We start from the raw sequence: 27,187 nt of genomic DNA on the forward strand, positions 1-27,187 counted from the left end.
AGGTGTTGCAGCCTCTGGGGCCTTTCAAAAAGGTGTGTATATGTAATGACAGATCATGTGACACTTAGATTGCACACAGGTGGACATCATTTCACTAATTATGTGACTTGTGAAGGTAATTGGTTGCACCAGAGCTTTTTATGGGCTTCATAACAAAGGGGGTGAATACATACACACATGCCAATAATCATTTTTTTATTTCTGAAAAATAGTTTTATGTATATATTTTTCTAATTTTACTTAACCAACTTAGACTATTGTGTTCTGATCCATCACATAGAATTCAGATCAATGTTTTCTTAAACTAAAGGCTGTAATGTAACAAAATAGGTAAAAAGACAAGGGGGTGAATACTTTTGCAAGGCACTGTATATCTGGTCTCTCACAGTACACAGAACATGGAAATGAAATTATTTTACTAAATATAAACTGCAAAATACCTTTTCTCTTTATCAGTATATAGCAGTGACTTCTATCAGTGTCTGGTTAAAGCGGCGGTTCTCAACTCCTGTCCATAGGACCCACTAACAGGAAAGGTTTGCAAGATAACTGAAATACATCACAGTTGATATAATTTGCTGCTTAGTGATTGCAGTATTCTAGTCTGCATCTCCCTAAGGTAATACATAAAACCTGGCCTGTTGGTGGGTCCTGAGGACTGGAGTTGAGAACCACTGAGTTAAAGCTTGTTGGAAGAGTTTTCACTCTCCTCTGACTGTCCTATGAGGCTGCAGGACCCCTGACCTTCTGTCTGGTCAGTACTGATTGGCCTTGTGCTGATCACATAAACTCTCCCAAGAAAAAAACAAACAAACTTCAATACACACCATATTGAGCATGTGCAGAGTGCCACCAAGGCTCTGTGCTATTAGCAGATGGATTGGGGACAGTGGAAGAAGGGGAGGATCAGAAAAGACAGGATCAAACAGCTTTTTTTTTACACAATGAGCATGATTAACCCCTTAGGTTCCACAGTGACTATAACCAGCATTCTTTACTGCATATATAGACTGATTTTCCTGTTGTGGGTTTAGTAACACTTTAATGCAGTTCGCAACAAAATCACAGAAAAGTAGTGCAGGAACCTTTTTCAAAGACGTGAGTTGCAACGATTTGAACCTTTCCATTGCTGCAAATGGGGTGCGACTTGTCATGCGACGTTGATGTATCAAATCACATGACAAATTACATTGGTGTGAACTAAGGTTTGGTCCCCGAAGCCTTTCATGAGTCTTCCAGAGTTTGTGTATATTCTGTGCCTGTATTGGCACTTACGTACTCTCCCACCTTAAAGTGGTTGTAAACCTCAGTCATGAAATCTGAACTAAGCGTAGTGTTTACTTGTCTCTCCCCAAAGCTCGAAGTGTTGTTTCCCTCTGGTGCTTCGTTCCTCTGTTATCAGCATGAGTCACTTTTGAGAAGTTTTCCTGACACATGAGATAAATTTGTGTTGGAGGGAGATGAGCACACTGCTTGTCTATTTAGAACTTAGTTCTGCTGTGTGGAGGAGGAAGTGTTCCTTTCCTCCAATCAGCTCTCTAACACTGTAACTGCAGCTCTCCGCCCCCTCCCCTGTGCTCCTGACAGATGAAGAAGGATTTTAACACTTTTCTGTCAATTTGAAGGGGTGTAGGGAGGAGAGGACTGCAGATAAACAAGTAAAACTTAAGTTTTAGGAGAATTTATTTAATCTGTGTGTCATCTGAGGCCAGTCACTTCACTGGGTATATGTGAAGGTTTACAACCACTTTTAGATCAGTGTTTTGGCCTGGCAGTGAGTGATACCAGCACCCAGCAACTTGCCATGTTCCCTATTGAATTTTGTAGATGTGCACGGAAAATTTTTTTTTGTTTTGGATTAGTTCGTTAAGCTCATCATTTATTTTTATCGTATTCATTACGTTAGAATGATTCGTTTTCGTAATTCTTTTTGTATATTAGAATTTGCTTTGTATATTTGTTTCTAATCGATTTGTATTTCGGAAGATTGGCTATATTCGTTTTTAACATGTTATGTGTTTTAATTTAATTAAATCAATTTTAGATTTTTAAATGAATTTATTCTTTTGGCAGATTACTTATGCACTCTGGGTTGGATGGAGGTGGATCCATCAGAATCTCTGAATCATAACATAACGAATGAATCCCAAATGAAATTGTCCCATTCGTTCTGTTATGATTCAGGGATTCTGATGGATCCACCTCCATCCAACCCAAACAAATCGAACAAAATTAATTTCGGATTAATTTGTTCTGTTATGATTCAGCGATTTCCTGATGTTTCCACCTCCGTCCAACCCAAACATAATAAGTAGGAATTCTCATCATATTTCACTTGTATACTTTACTGTATTTATTGCAATATGTTTCCACTTTATATGTATTGCATTTTTTATAATAATGGAAAATGTTAATGCAACATAAAAACAAAATAGATCCCAGTCAATTCAGATCATTTGTTATGTCCTTAGGTTAGTTCAGATGCTTCAAACATCTGAATTAAATGGATAAAATGAATGAATTTTGTTTTAGCATAATTTATTTTGGATTTATTCAAATTCGTTACTATTGTGATTCGGATACTGCCAAATCTCTGAATAGCCAAAATCTTTTTTTTCTTTTTTTTTTTTCTTTTTTTTAAGAATAACGTTTTATTGATTTTTCAGACTGAAATTAACAGAATCACAGTGTGCATACATCATCAGAAACATTATATTTTTCATTACACGATTTGCTTATCTCATTGGGGTTGTTTACGAAAACTGGATTGTGCAAAATCTGGTGTAGCTCTGCATAGAAACCAATCCACTTCCAGGTTTTAATACCAAATCTTAATTGAACAAGCTGAAGTTAGAAGCTGATTGGCTACCATGCATGGCTGCACCAGATTCTGAGTGCATCAATTTTAGTAAATCTCCAGGGTGTCCCGTTTGCCAGACATCAACGCTACTGTGTAGGAGAATTCCAATGAGTCCTAGAACCTGGCAAGCTGTGTGCTGAAAATGGCAGATCTAATTCTTGATTAACTTTGGGAGCCCCTCTTCTGAATGAGACTGTGTGCGTATCGACAACTATTTTGGAAGTTCCTTTTTGGTTCTAGCATGACTTTGTCCCACTGCACCAAGGCAGGTCCATAAAGACGTGAGTAGAGTAGAGGAACTTTAGAACCCTCATCCCAACCCTAGAAGACACCTTTGAGGTGAACTGTAATGCCTGTGATCACGTTGGGCTTGTAGCGCCACTCAAAACTGGAGGATTGAAGATTTCCCAGTTGGTATTCACAGTGCGGGGGCCAGCATCTGTGCACTAATTTGGAACTGTAGACATGCTGAGAAGAAGACACCACTCAGACAGACACGGTGCTCTTACAGTGTATAGCCAGTGCTGCTTGGGCCACACTTTGTGACGCATTTTGCCAGACCTCTGTGATCAAGCCCCCAGTGGTGGGGCTAAACTCACCAGGTGCATGGCCGTGAGACCATACACTGCGAGAACACCGGGTCCGTTTGAGTGTCGTCTTCTCAAACTGGAATGCCTTTTGAGAGCCTGGCCTTTTTGTCCATCATGTACCTGACCTTACAAATGGTCTATGGCTAATGGGCACAAAAACACACTCCAAAATCTTGTGTAGAGGCTTCCTCAGAAGAATGTGGCCTTTTATAGTTAAAAAATAGCCGACTCTGTATTACTGTTCGTGGTTTTGGGGGGCATCATAAAAACTTGTATAGTTGGTATGGTCAGGTGTCCACAATTGTCTGGCCATATAGAGAAGCCATCAGATCTTCTTGTCTTGGCCTTCCTGCGTATCAGACGCTAACTGCCTTGGCTTGGAATAGAGATTTTGCTTTTGTTTTCTACCATGTTTGCAGGTTCAGTTCATCATTACTAGAGTGAAAGGATCTGTATGAGAGCATTTATGTCTAATAATCGTGCTGTGGAACCCTAAGAGGTTTAAGCCTTTTTTTCTCTGTGCCATCAGAAGAGATTGTATACAAAGAGGTTGAATAGAACCTTCATGTTCTCTGGCAACTGATCCCCTTAAAAGCAAAGGTGGAGCTGTACTTTGCTCATACAATGCAAGACAACAGGTTCACATTCATCCACTCTGCTGCTCCACAGCAGCACCTATTCACCTTTCCTTCATTACCCTCAACCTGGACAAGCTGGGTTCCATCCAAACTCATTCCCACTGGATTAATGAACTCTGGCCAGGGAATCCCCTGCCCCAGAGCTGAAGTTAGTGACCTAATATGGCCATATGAGGTCAATGACATTGACCGGCTGATAAGCCCAGCAGGGATGTGATCATTTAACAGCTTCCCAAGCGACCATGGCAACTGCACATCAGACAGAGACTTAGATGGCAGCTTCCTTAGCTGTAAAGGATATGACGGTCTAGTTCCACTTTAAGACATACAGCGTTTTTTTGTTTTTTAGACAGACCCCTTTGTGTGCAGTCGCAGCTACGCTGCTTCCCTTTTCCACCAGTATTCATTTTTTGTGCACCCCTAAATGTTCTGGCGCTATAAAGGGCTTCAACATCGATGTTTGCAAGGATCGCATCACTTGGAACCTGCAGACCATCGATGTTTTGAAGGAGATGGATGGTGTCCCGTATATAGCTGTCAGAGGCGTTTGGAGGCAAAAGCGTTTAGGGGCAGTAGAAAAAAAACAAAAACGACAGCCTGTGCTTCCAGGAGCTGTAAAAAATAAATAAATATATATATATATATATATATATATATATATATATAATTATATAATTCTATTGTATTCGACTTTTTAGTTAATATTTAGAGGCATTTAAAAAAAAAAAAGTCAAACGCCCCTAACAGCTGCAAAAACGTCCTGTGTGCATAAGCCCTAAAGAGTGTTTTTAATGAAAAATGCGCAATAACGCGGCTGTAGCGCGTTTTTTAAAAACGTCCTGTGTGCACGAGCCCTAAGCGTTGAAACAGAGCAATACTTAACTCCGCTCCAGCGATGCTGCGTCCCCGAGCTCCCTGCCGATCTGCTGACATCTTCATATCTCAATCGCTTGGCGGGGATGACGTTCGTCAGATTCAGAATTACTGAACTTGTACAGCGAGATACTTATGTGCAGCTCATTATACAAGGGCTGACAGACCGGTAAGTAGCTTTAATGCAGAAGAGACAACGCACGTCTATTCTACATTAGAAATCCCGCTTGTCCACTTATATTAATGTCCCAGCATGAAGTTCCACCTTTTAAATAACAATGGAGAGTGCTGTGTTCTGTAAAACCTAGGAGACCGCAGATTTGTACGGACAGCGGCGGTACTTCCACTTCCTCGTTCCCCTTTTATTGAATTTCAGATTCTGCACCGTCATTCTTTTCTTCTCAAATCAGAAAATGATCTTCAACCTTCCATGTAATATTTTATGTTTACGTTACCATAGCAACAGCAGGGAGTGGAGCACTCGGGTGTATTAAGAAGATGATGCAATTCAGAAAGTATGTGAAAAGCTGTATCAGATGAACTCACTCACTCCAGAGATGCCGTTCTGTATCTCTAGTTGGCGGTCTCCGGGCTCCCGAATGAATGACGCAGCCCGATAGCCAGACCTCCCTAGACTTTAGTCTTAAAGTAGAAATAAAACACCAAATCCCTAATATTATCATCTAAGCTCTAAGTTGTGGATGCCATTTTACCCACTTCAGCCCCGGAAGAATTGGCTGCTGAATGACCAGGCCATTTTTTGCGATTCGGCACTGAGTCGCTCTAACTGACAATTGCGCGGTCGTGCGACGTTGCACCCAAACAAAATTGACTTCTTTTTTTTCCCCACAAATAGAGCTTTCTTTTCGTGGTATTTGATCGCCTCTGCGGTTTTTATTTTTTGCGCTATAAACAAAAAAATGGGGACAATTTTGAAAAAAAAACCACAATATTTTGTACTTTTTGCTATAATACATATCCCCATTCATTTTTTTTTTTTTTTAGAAGCCATTTTTTTTCTGTTTTAGGCCAATATGTATTCTTCTACATATTTTTGGTAAAAAAAAATCGCAATAAGCGTATATTGATTGGTTTGCGCAAAAGTTATAGCGTCTACAAAATAGGGGATAGTTTTATGGTATTTTTATTATTTTTTTTTTTTCACTAGTAATGGCGGCGATCTGCGATTTTTATCGGGTCTGCGACATTATGGCGGACACATCGGACAATTTTGACACATTTTTGGGACCATTGGCATTTATACAGTGATCAGTGCTATAAAAATGCACTGATTACTGTAAAAATGTCACTGGCAGTGAAGGGGTTAACACTAGGGGGCGATCAAGGGGTTAATTGTGTTCCCTGTGTGTGTTTCTAACTGTAGCGGGGGAGGGGACTGTGTAGGGGAAGAGAGAGATCGCTGTTCATACTTTGTATGAACAGACGATCTGTCTGTTCTCCCCTCAGAGAACCGGAAAGTGTGTGTTTTCATACACAGATCCCGGTTCTCCATGTGTCAGCAGCAATTGCGGGAGCCCGACGGTGATCGTAACCGCCGGGCACTTGCATCGGCTGCGGGTGGGGGGGGCCCCGGTGGGGCGCGCGTGCCCCTAGTGGCCACAGAGCGAATCGACGTAACATAACGTTGCTTCGCCCACCCGTGCCATTCTGCCGCAGTACAACTGCGGCGGCTGGTCGGCAAGTGGTTAAAATGTATTTCCAATTTTTTTTTAAGGCCCCTTTTCACACTTGTGCGATTTGGGACTGCAACGTCTCATGACAAGTCGTACCCCATGATTTCCAATGAGTACCGTTCATATCTGTGCGGCTTCAAGTTGCAGCGACTTCAAAGTAGTCCCTGTACTACTTTGGTCCGACTTTGATGCGACTTGAGGTCCATAGACCTCAAGATTTACCCAGGCATTGCCTCAAGTTGTATCAAAGTCATGTGACTTTCAGGTCGTAAAGGTGTGAAAGGGGCCTAAATAGTAGTTTCTATTAAAATAATACCCGGTGATCCTGCCATTGAGGTCCTTGTTCAGGCACTTTCTTTTATAGGGTGACAACACTCTGTTCCTGTCTTGAAAAACGAATGCTGCCACCATATCTAATGGTTGGTAGCTGCAATATATTACACTTTAGCTAAACTTATAGCCAGAATGTCCATTTACATTGGCAGCTGAAGTTACATGCCAATCTCAGCCTTCCCTTTACATTCTTGCCTGTGTTTCATCAGATTAGGCGACCCATCAGAATGAGTAACGGAAGTCACGTTCTGTTGCCGCCATCTTGCTACACCCCACACTCATCCACAGTAAGGATACATACAGAAGGGGGAAAGCGGACATCTTGTTACACCCACCGGAGTTTTGCGTTTTACACTTATTTTTTACAGTAAAGTGAGTTTATATAGTGAAATACAGTACTTAGAACTCCGTCTGACTGGTTAGATGTTGAATTTTAAAAGCAGCAGCAAGCCTGCTCATATCCTAGGTTTGCTAATCTGATAGAACACCTCTGATTTTAAAATTCAACATCTACACATTCATACGGAGTTCTAAGTACTGTATTTCACTATATGAACTCGCTTTACTGTTAAAAATAAGTATAAAATGCAAAACTCTGGTAGGTGTAAGAAGATGTCCGCTTTCCCCCTTCTCAGTGTATCCTTACTATGGAGGAGTGCGGGGTGTAGCAAGATGGCGGCAAAGGAACGTCACTTCCATTACCATTTCTGATGGGTCGCCATAACTGACGGAACACCTGGTCATGTCCCTTTTTGCTTTCCACACCCTCCCCATTGGTCGTTTATTGTGATAGGTTGACCAATACGCTGGATCGGGGAGGGGGCAGGGCTAAGTTCTGCTTTAAAGAAAATGACCACATTTGAAACTTCAGCTGCCTTTTATATTTGTGGATCTAATGACTGTCTTACATGTCGCTTTCACCGACATTGACCTTTGCTTATGCATTTTTCAGTATGTGCTCACTGCTCAGGTTGAATTTCCTGGGTATGGGAAAGGTCCACTTTAAATATACCTATGAAAGTAACCCATCAAATGAATGAGAGGCGGTTTTCAGGTGCTTTAAAGGTGCTATTTCTAGTGCTAAAACGCCTCAGTGTAAAAGGGGTCTAAAAATGCGCGAGACCACAAAAAAGAACAAGCTTCTTCAATCTTTTATAGTCAGCAAAAAAAAAAAAAAAGCTCAAACATCTGTAAAAAGCAGCGAACATAGCTCCCAACTGTCCCTGATTTGGAGGGACTGTCATTAATTTGGAGTAATGTCCCTCTGTCCCTCATTCCTCCTCATTTGTCCCTCATTTTGGTCTGATCTATATAGATGTATATAAAATGCACTTTTTATCTTTAAAAAAGTGTTTTCCAGCGCTAAACCTTTCATCTGATTTCTAAATTGCTGCATTTAAAATTCCAAAAGCCAATATAAAGGAATAGTAGTGGTAAAATAAACGCACTTGTGGGTTTAACCAATCTTGTTTTTTTGTACAATTCTCCTTTAAGAGGGCATGGCAAGGGCTGTGCTCTATGCCTGCATATTTTTGCTGATAGGTGTCCCTTGTTCCCATCTCAAAAAGTTGGGAGGTATGACAGTGATCGGTAAAAATATGCACTGTCACTGTACTAATGACATTGGCTGGGAAGGGGTTAACATCAGGGGTGATCAAAGGGTTACATGTGTGCCTAGCTGGTGTTTTACTGTAGTGTGGGAAGTGCTTGTACTAGGGGAAGGCATGGATCCTGTGTTCCTGCTTTACAGAACTGCAATCTGCTTTATTTACATATATATTTACAGATTGCCGTTCTGCCTCTGTACCAAACGATCAGCGGGTATTGGGTCCTCGAGACCCACTGATCAGCTCCCACTGTATAGAATCACAGCGAAAGTGCCCGATCACGTGTGTGTGTATAGATAGATAGAGAGATAGAGCTAGAGATCTCTCTCTCATATATGTATATGTGTATATATATATATATATATATATATATATATGTATATGTATGTATGTGTGTATGTATGTGTGTGTGTGTGTATGTATATATATATATATATATATATATATATATATATATATGTGTATATATTTATCTCTATGTGTATGTAATGTGTATATGTGTGTGTGTGTGTGTGTATATGTGTATGTGTATATATATATATATATATATATATATATATATAAAATGTGTGATCTTGCGCGGCCGCCCTGTAGCAGTAAAACTGCTATAGGGTGGTTGGCAATTGATTAAAAAAGAAAATTATAATCATTAATAAAACATATTAATAGTTTAATTGAGGCAGTTTTGTAAAGTATAAATTGCTTTGGTCCTGAACCGGTTAATACACAAACACTCAATGATGGGCGTCTTCTTCATGGCCAGCTTGGTCCGTTTTGATTTTCTTTGATTCGGCGGACACCCAACTGTCAGCACACCCTGGTATTATTCTGCACTGTAATCTCCTGTATGTATCTCTCTCGCTCAGTTTTTCCACTTGGGTGGAAGCGATGGCTGAAACCTGAACCCGCGCGGTTTCTGGAGCAGCTGCAGCCTCGGCTCTATCTCCGAAATTAATGGCGTTTAAAAGCAATCTATTATTAACAATTAAAATAAGTCACTTTTCTTTGGAGGATTATGATTAGCCTTTCCTGTAAAACTGAAAAAAAAAAAAAAAATCTCAGCGCCAGCTTGGCTTCATGCAGAGCTGTTTTTTTAGAAGCCTTTTTTTTTTTTTTTGTGTGTTATATTAGATACATTAACCGTTTCTTTGCGAAAAGCAAGTTAGAGTAGTATTAAACCCTCAGCAATTTAGCCAAACTCATGGAAGACCATGAACGTTACCCAGTAAAATATTTTTAAAACATTTTGATCCCAGCACCTGCAGTATACAGGTTTAATTGCTGCTTATTCCTGCTTTCCTGGTGCTGCTTCCCTGAACTTCCAGTTCTCAAAGAGTTTAAGTGATACTAAAGTCTTGTATTTTTTTTTTTTGTTTGTTTAAAAATATCAAACATGTTCTACTTACCTGTTCTATGCAGTTGTTTTTTACAGAGGAGCCCGGATCCTCCTCGGGTCCCTCGCTTGTACTCCTGACCCCTCCCTCCTGCCGAGTGCCCCCACAGCAAGCAGCTTGCTATGGGGGCACCCGAGCTGAGCCGCTGCTCTGTGTGCCCATTCAGACACGGAGCCCCGCCCCCTCTCTCTCTCCTCATTGGCTCACTGATTTTGACATTAACAGGAGCCAATGGCGCCCTCTGCCGTCCCAGCCAATGAGGAGGGAGAGTTCCGGACAGCCAAGACACTAATGCACATTGCTGGATTGAGATGGGGCTCAGGTAACTATTGGAGGGGGGGCTGAGGGGGGCTGCTGCACACAGAAGGTTTTTTTATCTTCTTGCATAGAATGCATGACGGTAAAAAAACCTTCTGCCTTTAGAACCACTGTAATGTATATGTAAACCTTCACCTTGTAAAACATCCCATTCAGTGTACAATAGAAATGAAAGGCAAAACATTTGTGTATAGATAATAAAAAAAAAAAAAAAAAAAAAACATTATAAATACTTTTTTTCCATTTTTGATAAGTGATCACATTTCCTCTGTTGTCAGCTGCAATAGGAGCGCAGAGAGCTAGGGGAGGAGAAAACAGCAGCACACCAATCTTCCAAGTGAATGGGTTAAAATGGTTGTAAACTCTGAAAAAAAAGACAAAGGTATAATGAGCTAGTATGCATCACATACTAGCTCATTATGAAATACTTACCTTAGAACGAAGCTGTTGCAGCAGTCTCCGTACACCGCTGTGAAGGGCGACATGTCTCCGGAATGTTACTTCTATTATTATTATTATACGAGATTTATACAGCGCCAACAGTTTACGCAGCGCTTTACAATGTATAAGGGGGACAACACAATACTTCTAGGTTCGTGTGCTCCGGCGATGTGATTGGCCGGAGCCGCGATGACCTCACTCCCGCGCATGCGGGCAGAAGCCGCCGGTCACCACACAGGAGCACGAACACGTAGTTTCTTCAGTGCACATGTGCCGATGAAGTCGGCACATGCGGATACAGTGAATATCTCCTAAACTGTGCAAGTTTAGGAGAAATTCACAGTACCTACAGGTAACCCTTATTATAGGCCTACCTGTAGGCAAAAGATGGGTATAACGTGTTTACAACTACTTTAAGTGGTGGGGGTAAGGCGTGTCAGGAAAAGGCTGAACATTGGAGGAGTTCTCGTCACGGCTATAAAACTGACCATGCTGTGTCCCATGCCTAGTGTGGTCAGTTTTTGATAAGGAAAGCAGAGGGACTGGCAGGAACAGAGATTTCACACGAAGAAAGCGATACAAAGAGAACAGGATACTCTATTGTACATGGTACAGCAGCCACATATCAGCAATATGAAATGTTGGGTGTACATATTCTTTAACAGTAGGCAGTAGGCAGTGCAATCTTGAGTCACTCTATTGGAGAAGTCTCCAGTCTTGGAGGATGGAAGAGCAGGGGGGTGCCTTGCTATCCTAGGCTATGGGGCTGTGTGTTTCTATTGAGGCACACAGTGTAAGGTGACACAACCCTAGTCACTGGATGCAAGGGTGGCTCCATAGGATGCTGAAAGGAGCCACCTTTAAAACAGGAGGTCTGGGGCAGTGATCATGGCACAAGCTTAAAGTGAAACATAGGCAAGATTTAAAAGATAAAGAAGCTGCATACTCAGTAAGTGATTAAATCAGCTTCTGAAAATGCTTTCAATTTAAATGTTTCTGCAGCGGCTTGAATTTGCTTTGCTGGTTTGAGAATTCAAAGGTAAACTGCAGCACCTGCAGGTCGGATGGAAGAATTGCAACCTAACATTGTCACTGTAAATCCCTTTAATTTGCAAAAAAAAAAAATTCTTTTGATTTCTTCTAAGAGCAATACAAATCCCTTTCCCTCAGTTGTTAACAGTCCTAAAAAAAATCTAACTTCACATTCATATAGGAAATTCATTGATTGCATTGTTTTGTTACAGTGCCAGCAGGTGGCGCTGCAGAGAGGATCTGTTATTGCAGCTCCCGGTCTCAGTAATTCCTGGTCTCTTTATTACAGGTCCGTGTATTTGAATTTAATACCCAGCACAGTCATAAATTGGGGTTTTGCAACTTGGCAAAATAACCAAATGTCAGGTATTTAATTATTGGCTTGCAATTATGTAAAAAGTAATTGATGATACATTATTATTATATATTATATATGATACATTATATATGTTTTGTGCTCCTTAAAAAAAAAAAAATAAAAAAAGTTGAACTTCGGTGGAGGTGGTTTTCTCATTTGTGTATTGGCAGCCCTACCGACCTCAGAGAATAAAAAAGAAATTAAAAAATAGGTTATATTTAGAAGTTCATGGAGCCATGCGATTAGAGAAGTGAAAGATAAGAAAGGTGACCTGTGTGTCTCGGAAACGGTGGTGTTATAATGTCCTTTTTTAGTTTTGTGATTCTACTTATTTTACCCAGTATGGAGATCTAAAAATTGTGAGGGTGCTGACTTTTTTTTTTTTTTGTTCGCACGTTTAACCACTTGACCTCCGGAAGATTTACCCCCCTTCAGGACTTAGCCATTTTTTGCAATACAGCAATGCGTTATTTTAACTGACAATTGTGCAGTCGTGCAACGTTGTACCCAAATAAAATTGATGTCTTTTTTTCCCCACAAATGGAGCTTTCTTTTGGTGGTATTTGATCACCTCTTCGGTTTTTATTTTTTGCGCTATAAACAAAAAAAAGATCACTTTGGGAAAAAAAAAAAAATTTATATATATATATATATATATATATATATATATATATATATATATATATATATATATATATATATATATATATATAATTTTTTTTTTTTTTTTTTTTTTTTACTTTCTGCTATAAAACATATCCATTAAAAAAATTTGAAAATATCACAATTCTTCTTCAATTTAGGTCAATAGGTATTCTGCTACATATTTTTGGTTACAAAAATCCCACTAAGCGTATGTTGACTGGTTTGCGCAAAAATTATCTACAAACTATGGGATTTTTTTTTTTTTTTACTAGTAATGGCGGCCATCAGCGACTTATAGTGGGACTGCGATATTGCGGCAGACAAATCTGACACTAATAGAGTGATCAGTACTAAAAAATATGCACTGTCACTGTACTAATGACACTAGCTAGGAAGGGGTTAAACATCAGGGGCGATCAAAGGGTTAGTTGCGTGCCTAGCCTGTGTTTGTGTACTGTGTGGGAGGTGTGTTTTACTAGGGGAGGACATGGATTCATGTTCCTGCTTTGCAGTAACACAGGATCAATACCTTCCCTACTGACAGAACGGCGATCTGAGTTGTTTACATAGATTGCTGTTCTGCCTGTGTAATGTATAATCGGCGGGTGCCGGCGGACTTGGAGTCCGCGGTACCCGCCGCTGCGTTCCTGCTGTGCGTGATCACAGTGGGAGCGGGTCGCCGGCGGCCTCGTGTGCACGCCTCAGACCTGGAAGTGTCAGATCACACACTAGGTACATGATCAGGCACAGAGCTACAGATATACATATAATAAAAATGTGTGTGTGTGTGTGTGTGTGTGTATATATATATATATATATATATATATATATATATATATATATATATATATATATATATATATATATAATTTTTTTTAATATATATACATAATATAGCCAGGAAGTGGTTAAAATAGAACTGAAGGCAAAGCTTTGCTAGAGTAAAGGAGGTTTATAACCCCAGTGAGTTTTTGCCAACTGTGTCTCATTGGGGAGATTTCCCTTCATTTCCTGTCCCATAGACCCAACAGGAAGTTAAAAATAATTTCTTTCAACGGGAGGGAATTCATGATAGTTGCCAGAACTAATGTCCCCGTTGCAAGATTTCCCCTCTATTCCTGTAATGGTGACAACCCAAAATATAAGATTTATGTTCCCTTTCAGTGAAAATGGTCACCAGGACATGTAGAGAAGGTGAAGTCTGCCTAATTGGGGGCACAGACAGCATTGAAGTCCTGACAGATATTCTAATCCCTTTCCACTCTATCCAAAACAAAAAAAACAAAAAAACCTGACGGGTGCTAACTTTTCACCACTCAAAAAAAAAAAAAAAAAAAAGTTTAGCTTTAGATACTTGAACTGGATTACATTTTGCTGCGTATCTTCTGCGTATCTTCTCGGAGTTGCACATTAACATCACCTTAAAATGAATGGGTGAACTGCGTGGAGCAGGAATGCCGGCAGAACACCGGAAATCCCCATTAATACAGACACTGCCATACATCATGGAAACAGCAGGGATGCCGCAGATCTCATAGATTCCCCACTATTTCCACTGTTTTGACAAGTGCTTCAGATTGTTTCCGATTGTGTGTTTAATGACTTTTCCAATGCAAGATCAAGTACAGGGCTACAGAATTTTGTTTTTAAAGGGACATTAAACCTGATGAACAAGTTTTCTTGGAAAGTAATTTAGAGATCTTCCCCAGGCAGTTTGTAAAGGGTGTTGTAAAACATCAAGATTTTTCACCTTAATGCATTCTAAGTTGAAAAACCTTCTTTACTGCAGCTCCCCCCAGACCCCCCTTTTAATTACCTGAACCCGATCCGATCCAGCGACATGCACGAGAGCAGCGGTTCCAGCCAACTGTGTCTCTCCAAATTAGACAGATTGATAGCAACAGGAGCCATTGGCTCCTGCTTCTGTCAATCAAATCGAGTGACACAGGAGCGGGGGGCGGGGCCGAATCCATGGACGCAACAGCGGGACTCGAGCCTGCATGGGTACCCCCATGGAAAGCGGCCTGGAGGGACCCCAGAAGGAGGATCGGGGCTGTTCTGTGCAAAACGATTGCACAGAGTAGGTAAGTATAGACATGTTTGTTGTTAAAAAAAAAAAAAAAAAAAAAAAAAAAAGGTTTACAATGCCTTGAACTTTCTCATATGTTGGTTAAGGGTGACAGTGACACTAAATTCTTGTAAAAAGTCTCCTCTATTGCTCTCAGCATTCTTTTTTTTTTTTTTTTTTGCTGCTGTGAATCAGACTTCCTGTTAGAAGGTGGCTACGTTCATTCTCCATGATCCCACTGTATGTAGGAACGTAGCCACTCCTTGCTGAGATGGACTGTGAACTGTGGGATCTGTAGTGTGGATAGAGCAGTGCAAAAGACTGCAACTAACATGCACTGTTCATTCCAAACATACTGAGGGGGGGAAAGTAGGTTTGGGAGCTCCCAGAGAACATTACAAGGATACAGAGAAACACAATAAGAACCAATTTCATGAAAGATAGATTACATGGCCACAATGGCATACCAACTGGGAGGTGGGGGTGGGGGGGGGGGTTGGGAGGTCAATCCCGATCTGCCCCGGGTGCCACACATTGTGGGGGTGGGGTGTCAGGCCGGCGCCACTTATTCACTGGGGGTGTCGGCTCATGGGGCTGACACCTGGCAGTTCCAGGGAGCAAAAGGCAGAACGGGAGAGAGAAACAGCAGCGCTGAATAGACAACGAGCACTGCCAGAGTTAACTTTCCAAGCAGGTGATTGGTTGCCGGGGCCGTTTTTGCAGAGGAGGAGGAGGGGCCTGGCCGCCAGGGGGAGCATTCTTCCGGGTTCCAGGCCGCAGAGTGTGGAGGCACTACACGTGATGTGTGGTGCGCCGCTTGCCTGCGTGGGGGGTGGGATTGGGTGCTAGATATAGGATCCGCCCCAGGTGCCAAATGCTCTAGGTACGCCCCTGCTTGACTTTAAGGCCTCATGCACACGGCCGTTTTTACAGCTGCTTTTTTTGAGCTTTTTTTGCAGATTAAAAAGGCCTGTCTATGTTAGTCTATGGCTTCATGCCCACCTAGGCGTTTTTAAGCTGCAAATGGCATAGGCGTTTTTAAGCTGTAAAAAAAACCCAGGACCAGTGGGTTCTGAGAGATGTTTTTCAGCTGTAAAAACGCTCTAATGCTGATAAACGCTCAAAAACGTCATTCAGCAACGTTTTTTAACGTTTTTGATCCATTGAAAAAAAAAAAATTTTTTGAAAAAAAAAACCGCTAAAAAACGCTAACACGGAAAAACGCTCAAAAACGCTGAAAAATGCTATTGCAAAAACATTGAAAAAAGCTGACAAAAAGTTCTAAAAAATCACTGCATAGATACTGGCGTTTTCATAATGTTATTTTAACAGCCTGTGTGCATGAGGCCTTAAAGTGATAGTAAACCATTTTTTTTTTTTTTTAAATAACAAACATGTTATACTCACCTGCTCTGTGCAATGGTTTTGCATAGTATGGATACACACCTCCCAACATTTTGAGATGGGAATGAGGGACACCTACTGGCAAATGTATGTAGGCATAGGACACACCCCCTGCCACACCCCCTTGAAGAATTAACCAAAAAAAGGTTAATTAAATCCACAAGTGCTTTTTTTTACCAATACTATTCCTTTATATTGGCTTTTAAAATTAACAAATCGCAGCAATTTTAGAATTTGGATGAAAGGTTTAGCACTGGGAAACACTATATGAAAGATAAAAAGTGCATTTTATATACAACTATATAGATCAGACCAAAATGAGGGACAAATGAGGAGGAATGAGGGACAGAGGGACATTGCTCCAAATCAGGGACAGTTGGGAGCTATGTGGATATGCTAGAACTGCTCTTAGGGCTTGTTTACACTTGCGGTTGGGGAGGGGGCCGGTTCTACCGCCCACCTCAAAATTAACTTGGAGGCAAAAATTGTACCCCACTCTAGTGAATATGACCCATCTAAGTAAATGAGTTCATGCTAGAGCCAAATACTAGACTTGCGGTTGTGGCATGGTATACCAATTAAAAAAAACCTTGTGCCTGGATAGCTACTTGTTACATGGCAGCTAGGAGGGCAATTGTCAGGACACCTGTGTCCAGGTGACAGATGCACACTGTTGGAGTCAGGAGTGCACTGCTAAGGTAGTGGACCCTACGACTCACTGCTGCGGATGGAACTCTGGGTGGTTCAGGAAGGCAGGTCCACTGGAGCACATACACGGATCCCACTGGGAGCTAGAGCATAAGATTCCCCAGGGGGCGGAGTCTAAGAGCCAGCAGGTGTTCACCAGAGCCTCTAGTGGTGAGGATGGACTGCGCTGCAACTGACTCCAGGTTTCGGCCCCCCAGGGTCTCCCAGCTCTTGGTAGGCTACAGGAGGAGAGAGGAAGCAGCAGTTCAGGACAACAAGGGATAGTAAGGAGAAAACCAAAGGTCAGGGCAACTAGCAGACAAGGATAGACAGAGAACACGCCAAAAAGTCAGGGTCACAAGCAGGCAGGGATAGTCAAGAACAAGCCAAGATCGGTAACAGAGACAAATGTAGAGCACACCGCAAACAGGATACCAAACACACAGTATTGCTCAGCAAGGCAGGCTTGGAGAACACAGTGTTAAATAGTGGTTCCTGTTGAGGCTAGGGTGGAGCCACACTGAGGGAAGATTGCTTAACCATGCAGGTGTGAGAGTGCAAGCCCTAAGTGCCGGTTCACACAGGGGCGGCACGACTTGCAGGTCGCCTCAGCGAGGCGACCTGCAAACGACTTCCGAGGCGACTTGCAAAACGACTTCTGTATAGAAGTCTATGCAACTCGCCCCAAGTCGCCCCCAAAGTAGTACAGGAACCTTTTTCTAAGTCGGAGCGACTTGCGTCGCTCCTATTAGAACGGTTCCGTAGCACAGAACGGGAGGCGACTTGTCAGGCGACTAGGTCGCCTGACAAGTCGCCCCTATGTGAACCGGCACTAAGACTGATACACAGACCAGGTAAGAGACAGACAGGGCATGAAAGTATTACTGCAAAGTCCTAACAGCAATCCTCAAAAAGTTGACTGCCTCTATCCCCCCTACTATCAACCACTTAAAAATCGACTTATTGAACATCCTCCTTAGGATAGAGAAAATGGACTTGCTCTTTGCCAACCATCAAAAATCCCTTAGATTCCAACACAAATGGGCCCCATTTATGGACAAAGTGCTCTCTCCCGCAGACAGGCAGGCCCTAACGGATCTAACACACAACAATAAGCACCACCAGATTCCATAGTACCCCTCCAGTCTGTTCCAAGGCCACATTTCTGTCCAACCATCTCCATTGTCAGCTCCACCATTGGATCAACTATCCCCACACCAATAACCCCCACCCCATACTCTCCGGACACTCTTCTGGACAGCACAGCAATGAAAATCTTACTGCTATTACGCGCTATTATTTCGATCTTTACAGGCCCCGATTCATACAGCTCTACTAGGTTTTCTTGTTTGTAGTTTTGTTTGCATGTTGGCAACATACCGGTTACCTACCCGAGTTAAGTGATAGCTCATTGGTAGTTATATCGGCCAGGGTTCACTCCCCTCCCCGGTGTGGTAATCTAAACTATTTATTGACTTGTTCATTTGCCTGTACTGTTCTGAAAAAAACATAAAAAATGTCATAAAAAAAAAAGAAAAGGAAAAAAAAGAAAATCTTGTTCAGTATTCTTATCGCTTTCTGAATGCCTGTCAACCACTCCTGTACCGTTCTCTGAAAAGTGATCTGTGGTGGATCACTGCAAATGTAAATGAGCCCTTACTGCAGACATTTCCTTGCACCTACTGTAAATGTTATTGGCACTGTAGTGTACACTTGTTATTTCTCACCTGTGATGGTACTTTTACTGGTTGTTTACAGATTTTTGAACCAATAACGAATACGTTTTTTTCTCTGTCATTCATAGATTGACCTGGAACCGGAAGGAAAAGTATATGTAGTAATAGATCTCTCTGGCTCCTCAGGGGAAGGTAAGCAATTTGTTCACTTTGTTTATAGCTATTTTATGAAAGGTTCTCCAACTTCAGTCCCTGTAGACCATATACAGGCTGGGATCTTGGAGCAGACCCAATCATTTTTTTTGATGAGGTCTTGTTCATTCCTGTTTAATGAATAATACAAGCCAGGACGGGCCGCAGAGTTCCAGGACTATAAAATGTTTCCATTGGATGCTTGTAGTGATCACAGCTGCAGATTCTCATGCATCAAACATATAAAAATACTTTTCTCTCCTGTAAGGTCTTCCCACCATCTGTAGATTGATGTCCTACAGGTGCTACAAACTGGGGTGACTGTACATACATGTCAACAGGGCTTTTTCTTTTTTTTCAGCGGGAATGCAGTTCCGGCACCTCCAGCACTGACTGTATGTAATGGGAAAGGGGTGCTGGGGTGTGCTGCAGGGTCTATTGATACTGGCTGCTGGGGGATCTGTTCTAGCTAGAGGGGATCTATTGTTGCTGGTGGGGGGCCTACTGTTTTTGGGGGTGGGTCTTTTATTTCTGGGGGGGTGGTCAGTTGTTGCTGGGGGAGATCTACTGTTGTGGGAGAGGTCTATTGTTGCTGGCTGATGGAGAGTCTATTGACACTGACTGTGGGGAGATCTGTTGTTGCTGCTGGGATTCCATTGTTGCTAGAGGGGGGGATTTGCTAGTAGCCCTATTGTTACTGGCGGCAGAGGATCTATTTTACTGCTTTTCTTATCATGACCAAATCCTATACAAATTACTTGGCACCACAAAATAATACTTGTGTAGCGCCCCCCTGGGTTTAGTGGGAGCAGGGAGGTACCTCCAGATACAGGGAGCGAGCTTACATTCACCCCAAGGCTGAGTCCATGGCTATAATGGGAATTTAGGCGCCAGTCACTTTAGGTATTTTTCAAAGCTTTAATGAGAACTTGAGAAAAGTAGTAGGAGAGAGGGTTAGGGGAGGCTTCAGATACACTTTTTAACAGATCACTTACAGACTCCTTGAATCCAAAGGACAAAACGGCTTTCTTTAAAAGATCTTGGATACCTGGGTAGGTTTCTCACACACCTTTTTTTTCTTGGAAAATAGGTGCAGGAACTCCCCCATTCCGATTCACTGCTTTTCTTTGCCCCCTATCCACCTCTGAGCACCATTCCTTGGTTCCACCCCCTACCCACCTCCCAGTACCGCCCCTTTTAGAGAATACAAAACCAAGTGTAGCCCCCTGTTCCTAAAATTGGGGCTATAGTGTAAATGTATTGTTTGGCTGAGCTGTAAACGGCTAAGATTTGATTTTATATTTGATTCTGTTTTAAACTTGGCTGAGTTGTGCATTTCTCACTGTTGCCAGTAGGTGTCACTGGTACCACAGGACAGTTTGAGAATTACAAATAGGTTGAGCTGTAATGAATATTCTTTTTCCAGAGACAGCCCAGTAGGAGGTTCCTGGCCGCTGTGCATGCTGGGAAGGGGCATTTATTGGACAGATGCCATGTGCTCTTAGTCAGTCGTTGCCTCGGGGCCCTCATGGCCCGAGGATGTGCTGCTGCAAGTTCTGCAAGTAGGCCCAGAAGCCTGTCTAGCAACCGTTAGAATATCTGGACAAGCCTCTCTCACAGACATAGAAGCCAGGAGCTAGTTACCTTGATTAGATTGTAGAACAGCTTGACAGTACCAGAACCTTTAGGCCGACCCGGCGATACTGTAAGGGTAGTTTTAGATATAGGTGCGTCCTCCAAACGAGTTACCAGGCCCTTCTGAGAGACTAGCCTTTATCCTGGCTCTCTCCAGCAAGGGTCCTCCCCTAGATTTCCTCAGCTTGGCTCTGCTTCTTCCACACAGGTAAGACAGTCTAAGGACCACCTCAGGATTAGTAGGCCCCAGACAGGCTTCTGGGCCTACTTGCAGAACTTGCAGCAGCCCATCATGGGCCATGAGGGCCCCGGGGCAACGACTGACTAAGAGCACATGACATCTGTCCAATAAATACCCCTTCCCAGAATGCACAGTGGCCAGGAACCTCCTACTGGGCTGTCTCTGGAAAAAGAATATTCATTATATAGCTCAACCTAGTTGTAATTCTCAAACTGTCCTGTGGTACCAGTGACACCTACTGGCAGCAGTAAGAAATGCACAACTCAGCCACGTTTAGAACAGAATCCAATATAAAATCAAATCTTAGCTGTTTACAGCTCAGCCAACCACTAATTTTACACTATAGTTCCGATTCTAGGAACAGGGGGCTACACTTTGTTTTGTATTCTCTAAAAGAGGCAGTACTGGGAGGTGGGTAGGGGATAGAACCAAGGAATGATGCTTAGAGGTGGGTAGGGGGCAGAGAAAAGGGGTGAATCGGAATAGGGCAGTTCCTGCACCTATTCTCTAAGAAAAAAAAGCTTGCATGTGAACCATGATTCTCCATTTTTACCATCTGTCGTGCTTTGGCCGTTGCATGACAATGCACATAAGCAATAATATTATTGTCTATGGGGCTCATTCACATCTATATAACACTCTTCTATGTGACTTGGAAAAAGGTGCAATTGCTTCTTTTAACCCTATAAACTCCAAAATGCATAATAAAAAAAAAACACACATGCAAACCACATACAAAAATTAGGCACCCAACTGAACTTGGGCTGGCTTTACACTCATGTGTTGCAGTAACAAAAGGACAAACAGGTTTAGAATTAGCTATCCAAACTGCAACTAAAGTAGTTGCCAAAGTACCCTTGCTATAGCTCGATACGACGCACGTGCCTGTCAGGGCAGGAAGTGATGGGGAATCTCTCCAATAGGGACAAAGTAAAAAAGTAAATCATATAATTTTAGTAGTGCAAGGAAGAATTGAATTTGGGTTACACTAGTAGAAGTTTGAATGGAAATTTGTACAAAAATTCGAACGAAAATTTGTATTAACCACTTCAGCTCCGGATAAATTACCCCCCCCCTTCACGACCAGGCCATTTTTTGCGATAGGGCACTGCATTACTTTAACTGACAATTGCGCGGTCGTGCTACACTGTACCCAAATAAAATGTATGTCCTTTTTTTTCCCCATACAAATAGAGCTTTCTTTTGGTGGCATTTGATCACTTTTTATTTTTTGCGCTATAAACAGAAAAAGACTGACAATTTTGAAAAAAAAAAAAAAAAAAAAATTTTTTTTTTTACTTTCTGCTATAAAACCTATCCCATAAAAAAGAAAAGTGTAAAAGTCGATTTTCTTCATAAATTTAGGTCAATATGTATTCTACTACATATTTTTGGTAAAAAAAAATTCCAATAGGTGTATATTGATTGGTTTGCGCAAACGTTTTAGCATTTACAAACTATGGGATATTTTTATTGAAGTTTTTTTTTCTTTTGTAACTGGTAATGGCAGGGATCAGTGACTTATACAAGGACTGGGAATTTGCGTTAGACAAATCAGACACAAATTGACACTTTTGGGGTTTTTTTTTGGGGACCAGTGACCCCAATACAGTGATCCGTGCTAAAAATATACACTGTCACTGTACTAATGACACTGGCAGGGAAGGTGTTAACAGGTGATCAAAGGGTTAACTATGTTCCTTGGGAGTGCTTTCTAACTGTGTGGGGGGTGCATTTAGCACAGGATCTGGTCTACTTAGCAGAAACACTGGATCTCTGTCTTCCCATCTCAAACAGCTATCTGCCTTGTTTACACAGGTAGACCGCCATTCTGCTGATCTCCGGAACGATCGACTGGTCCAGGCGGACATCAGCTCCCACTGTGTCCATTTACGGTGGGTCGCCGGAGGCACGCGCCCCAGACCCGGAAGCGTCAGATCATGTACTAGGTACGTGATCTGACACAGAGCCGCCGCCCTGCTGCAGTATATCTGCGTGGGGCGGTTGCTAACTGGTTAAAATATTTAGTACATCCGGATTTTGTTACAAACTAGCTTAACATTTCATTGGCTTTTAACATTAGATCTTTGAAATGAATGGACTTTACCAAACAAAAACCAGGATAGGGGCTTTTGGAGAGGACTATGTGCAAGCCTCCTACCCACTGATTATGGCCCATGGAGAGAGCAGATCATTCTACAATGATGGAGAACAATATGATGAATGCTGAGAGCAAGGCTTGGATTAGTTCTCTGAAAAAGGACAATAAAGCATCCCTTCTGGAGTGAATGGAAAGGTGTAATATTATTCTTGCACAGGTTAATGGTTAAGAAGGAATGTGGGGGCCCTCCTGCAGACTGGGTTGGAGAGGCTCCTTCACTTGGGACAGAGATATTTATCAACAATATCCCTAAAGAAATCTATGAAGATAAATTAATTCCACCTTTTCAGACTGCTGGAATATTGTTGGAGTTTGTCTCATAGACTGTTTTAAATTGTTGCAGGATAGTCTGAGGTGGGGTGGAGGTTTGTTATGTGTTTATTGTTAAGTGGGTCTCTTCCATTGTGTGCGTTCCCATTGTTAATTGAGTCACCTATTGTTACGGTCTGTTGGCTAACTCTTGGAGGATCCTACATGTAGGGATTAGCCTTGTGTCAACTCTACTTCATCCTCAAACCATTGTGTGATGTTTTGGGTAAATATTTGGTTTTATTGTTCCTGTGGTAACTGCCCCTTCTTGTGAAGTGTATAAAAACCTGTATTTCTGTTCAATAGTCATTCCTTTGTTTATTTTCTCAACACCTTGTCTGTGTACAATGCTTGGGGTAAAAAGGCTGGTATTGGCTTTGTCTGCTGGAATGGTTTGGAGGGCAGGAGGCACTGTTTATGGTGGAAACACCTAAGCAGGGTGTCAAGCGTTCCATCACAGGTAGAAATTAGTACATTTGAGAAAATATTTTCATACTGCTCCTTCCAGTTTTCGAAAACAAATGCGGTCGAAAACAAATGTTGATTTGACCCCACTAATGATTAGAGAAAAAACCCAACGTTATGGCAACGAAAAATGGAATTCTACTTAAGTATATCCAGCTTTAAAATGTTTAGAGTGTTTTTGTTGCTGTCCGTTCTTTCTTGTCCCAGTGGCACTCGCACCTCCCATTTCTTGTATAGGTGTCATAGGGACAGGAAGGGAGGGAATCCCCCGCCCCCAATTGATGTCACAGACAGAAATATGGAACCTACTCTAATTAAAACTAAAGTATTGGGTTGGAGTAAGCATTAACACTGGGTATAAATATAATTAAATGCAAAGTTCTTGGTACAATCATTTGCATATGGGAAACCACATACCACAATCGAGCCTCTGTCCATATGATTATACCAAAATGACACGTAATTATGTATTGTGGTTTTTTTTTTTTTTTTTTTTTTTTGTTTTCCTAATGAACGTCCATCCATGCATGTGGTTAAACCACAGCCTTGAGTTAGAATAATATAATGTAAATTAAGTGATTAAATGAACTCAACATAGGACCTAGCATTTAAAAAAAACATATCCTGACCCTGGTTAGATCCATTAAAACATGGTAATCATTGACAAATTCCTATTGCGTGCAGCCCTTGCGGTGTACCCAGGCCCTAAGGGAGAGTGGTCCTACTGTGCACTCACTGAAAATATTGGCAATTTCATTTGGGGTTCCGCACACAGTGGCAGAACTACTGCCATAGCAGCCCACTTGGCTGCTGTTTGGAATGGGGCTTAGGGTGGCCCGATCAGGACCAAGAGGGATGAGCTGGCCATTGGGGTCCACGTCCTCCATTCTGCTACTTGCCTGGATACCACCAGTGCTTCTGTTCTGTTTGAGACCAAGTCCCTGCCTGTCATTGTATGCTAGGACTCTGCAGAGACACAGAGTTGTCTCCTCCAGTTATCTGCTTTAAAGTTTTGGCTACAAGATAATCAGAGCCATCAGGCACAGTGGGAGGAGATGTTTTAAACACAGAGCCTTGGAGGTAGAGAGTTTAACTTGCCAGGTGCCACCAAGGTGTTCTCTGATTGGAATAAGTGAAGATTGTGGTGTCACCTCCATGACTCAACACCTCATCCAACAAGAGAACGTCTTGCATTAATTGACAAAAATACAATGTGTTCTGTTAATGGCGCCAATTCCAAGCAAGTGGACCTTGTGTTCACTACCCAACAGGACAGCCACTCAGCACTACCCTTGGAAGACATGGCGATCAATGTAGTAGCGGTGCCTACAACAGTGATGTCCAGCTTCCAAAGGGAAGGCACATACATACTTAGGTTGAACCAACTGGACCAATGTAACAATGCTATAAAATCCATACATAACCTTCAGCTTTAAGAGAAGTTCTTTGAAGTGGAAAACCTCTTTGAGCATCCGCATCAGAACTTGGAAGCCTAGTCACATGTCACTGTTCCTCAGGCACAAATTATTCGGAGGGTTTTTTTGTTTTGGCCGCGTTTTCCTAATTTCTGGCTTGGATGTGAATGGTGTACCACATAATTATAAAATGGATAGTTATGTAATGTGGTTGATTCACAGCTTCCATCTGTTGTGGAAGTGTTTGTGCCAGCTCGCCCGCTTCCCCTAAACTGGTGTGCTTTGCGCCTCTCGCCCGGGCTGTGATGTGAGTTTTACACCCGGATCTAACACGGTGACAAGTTGTTAACGAATAGTTAATGGTAATCTCCGGGCTGCTTGCACGGGCTCTGTGTTTATGGAGCTTTACTTCTCTGCCCGTTCTAGCAGCTTTGTGTCGTAGAGCCGAGAGGCTCGGGCTGTTTTTGTGTATTGCTGGCAGGGTTAAGCTTAGCTGTGGTTTTGTGGAGTGTGTGTTAGAAATGTTTAGCCTTAAAAAGGCTTTATTCTTGTTTTAAAGAGCCCCAGTCACCAACCTAAAATATTTTAATTGAAAAACGCATGTTTTTCCTTTCAGTACATTTTTTTCCACTTCTAGTGTGCTCTTGCTAGAACTTGCTAGAAAATCTGACTATTCATCTTTACACGTCACAGCCTGTTGTGTTACTGGATTTATATCCCAGGGCGTACAGCCCTTTCCTTTTCTGAGAGTATTTAATTAATCTCTGTGCTGGCCCATCTCCACAGCTCCTCCCCTCACCTTTCTACATAACCTTTTATAGCATAATGTACATATAATCCTATAGGAAGATTGATGTTACAATGAGTGGTCTGGCAATAGGGTATTTTTCTTGACCCATTCAGACTTGCCTATTGTTGTGCATTTCATTAAAGAAGAATTCCAGGTATGGATACTTTTGTCGTCATTTTCATCAGCGGCATGTTTCCAGTGATGAAAACTAAATAAAAATTACTCTTAATTTTCGCCAATTGACGAAAACTATGATGAAAATCAATTCCAATTTTTGTCAACAAATGAAAACGGAACAATAATGTGATGGAGAGATGTTTGCCCACCTGAACTTTTGCTTTATATAACAGCTAAATCTGTGTCTGTAGTCTGTTCAAACCTTAAAGATCACCAATCTCCCTGTGTGGCTTTCAATAAAGCAGCTGACAGCCGCTTCTCTTCTTTTTGCACTCCGCAGCTTTCAGATGCTTTATTGAAAGCCACACAAGGAGATCGGTGACTATAACTTCCCCCAGCCGCCACACCGATCGTTGCTGAGTGTCCTCCGTTGCTGGATACTCCTCCGGCTCCCCTTTGTGTCCTCCTCTGTGCTCCTCCATGGGCTCCTCCGGTCCCCCTCCCCCATACTCCTCCGTCCCCTGTCCCCCCCCAGTTTTCCTCCGCCCCCCCCCCCCCCGGTCCTCCTCCGTCCCAGATCTTTCAGGATGGAGAGCGGAGGAAGGAGTCGGTAAATCTGTCATTTACCAACTCCTTCCTTTTCTAAATGTACTGTGTCAGAAAATCAAATATTTTAAAGTGAAATTGTAAAAATAATAAAAAAAAAATAAAAAAAATAACAGTGACTGTCCAACCCCCCCCCCCCCCCCAAAAAAAAAGCACTGTAAAAAAATAATAAAAAAAAGAATTTAAAAATGGTCAAAAAATAAAAAACTATTGACATAGTCCACGCCTCATCAGTGCCACCTATCGGTGCTGCATACTAGTGCCACTGCCACATGACATTAAAAAAAATGTATCGGTGAGTACTGTCGCAGTCCCACTAAAAATCGTTGATCGCCAGCTCTACTAGTAAAAAAATAAATAAAAATCCCATTAAAAATATCCCATCATTTGTAGATGCTATAACTTTTGCACAAACCAATCAATATACACTTATTGGGATTTTTTTTTTTCTTTACCAAAAATATGCAGAATGCATATTGATGAAGAAATTAGATTTTTTAATTTTTTTTTATTGGATATGTATTATAGCCGAAAAAAAAAAAAAAAAAAGGTCTGGTCCATGAAGGGGTTAAAACCTTCCGGGGCTGAAGTGGTTAAAGAATGTCATTCTGGTGAGTTTGTCCTCCTTTAGGTTTACT

General features: G+C 41.9%; 1 protein-coding gene across 2 annotated transcripts in view; it reads left to right on the forward strand.

Moving 5' to 3' along the window:
• The window catches only part of PRKCE (protein kinase C epsilon), a 523,002-nt gene that overhangs the window by 192,262 nt on the left and 303,553 nt on the right, over positions 1-27,187 (forward strand). For both annotated transcript variants that reach the window (XM_073628484.1, XM_073628485.1), the window contains exon 2: positions 18,747-18,810. In XM_073628484.1, coding sequence (XP_073484585.1) covers positions 18,747-18,810 — 64 coding nt within the window. The remainder of the gene's footprint in view (positions 1-18,746; positions 18,811-27,187) is intronic.

The sequence above is a fragment of the Aquarana catesbeiana genome, linkage group LG04, assembly GCF_042186555.1.
Source record: "Aquarana catesbeiana isolate 2022-GZ linkage group LG04, ASM4218655v1, whole genome shotgun sequence".
Lineage (NCBI taxonomy): Eukaryota > Metazoa > Chordata > Amphibia > Anura > Ranidae > Aquarana > Aquarana catesbeiana.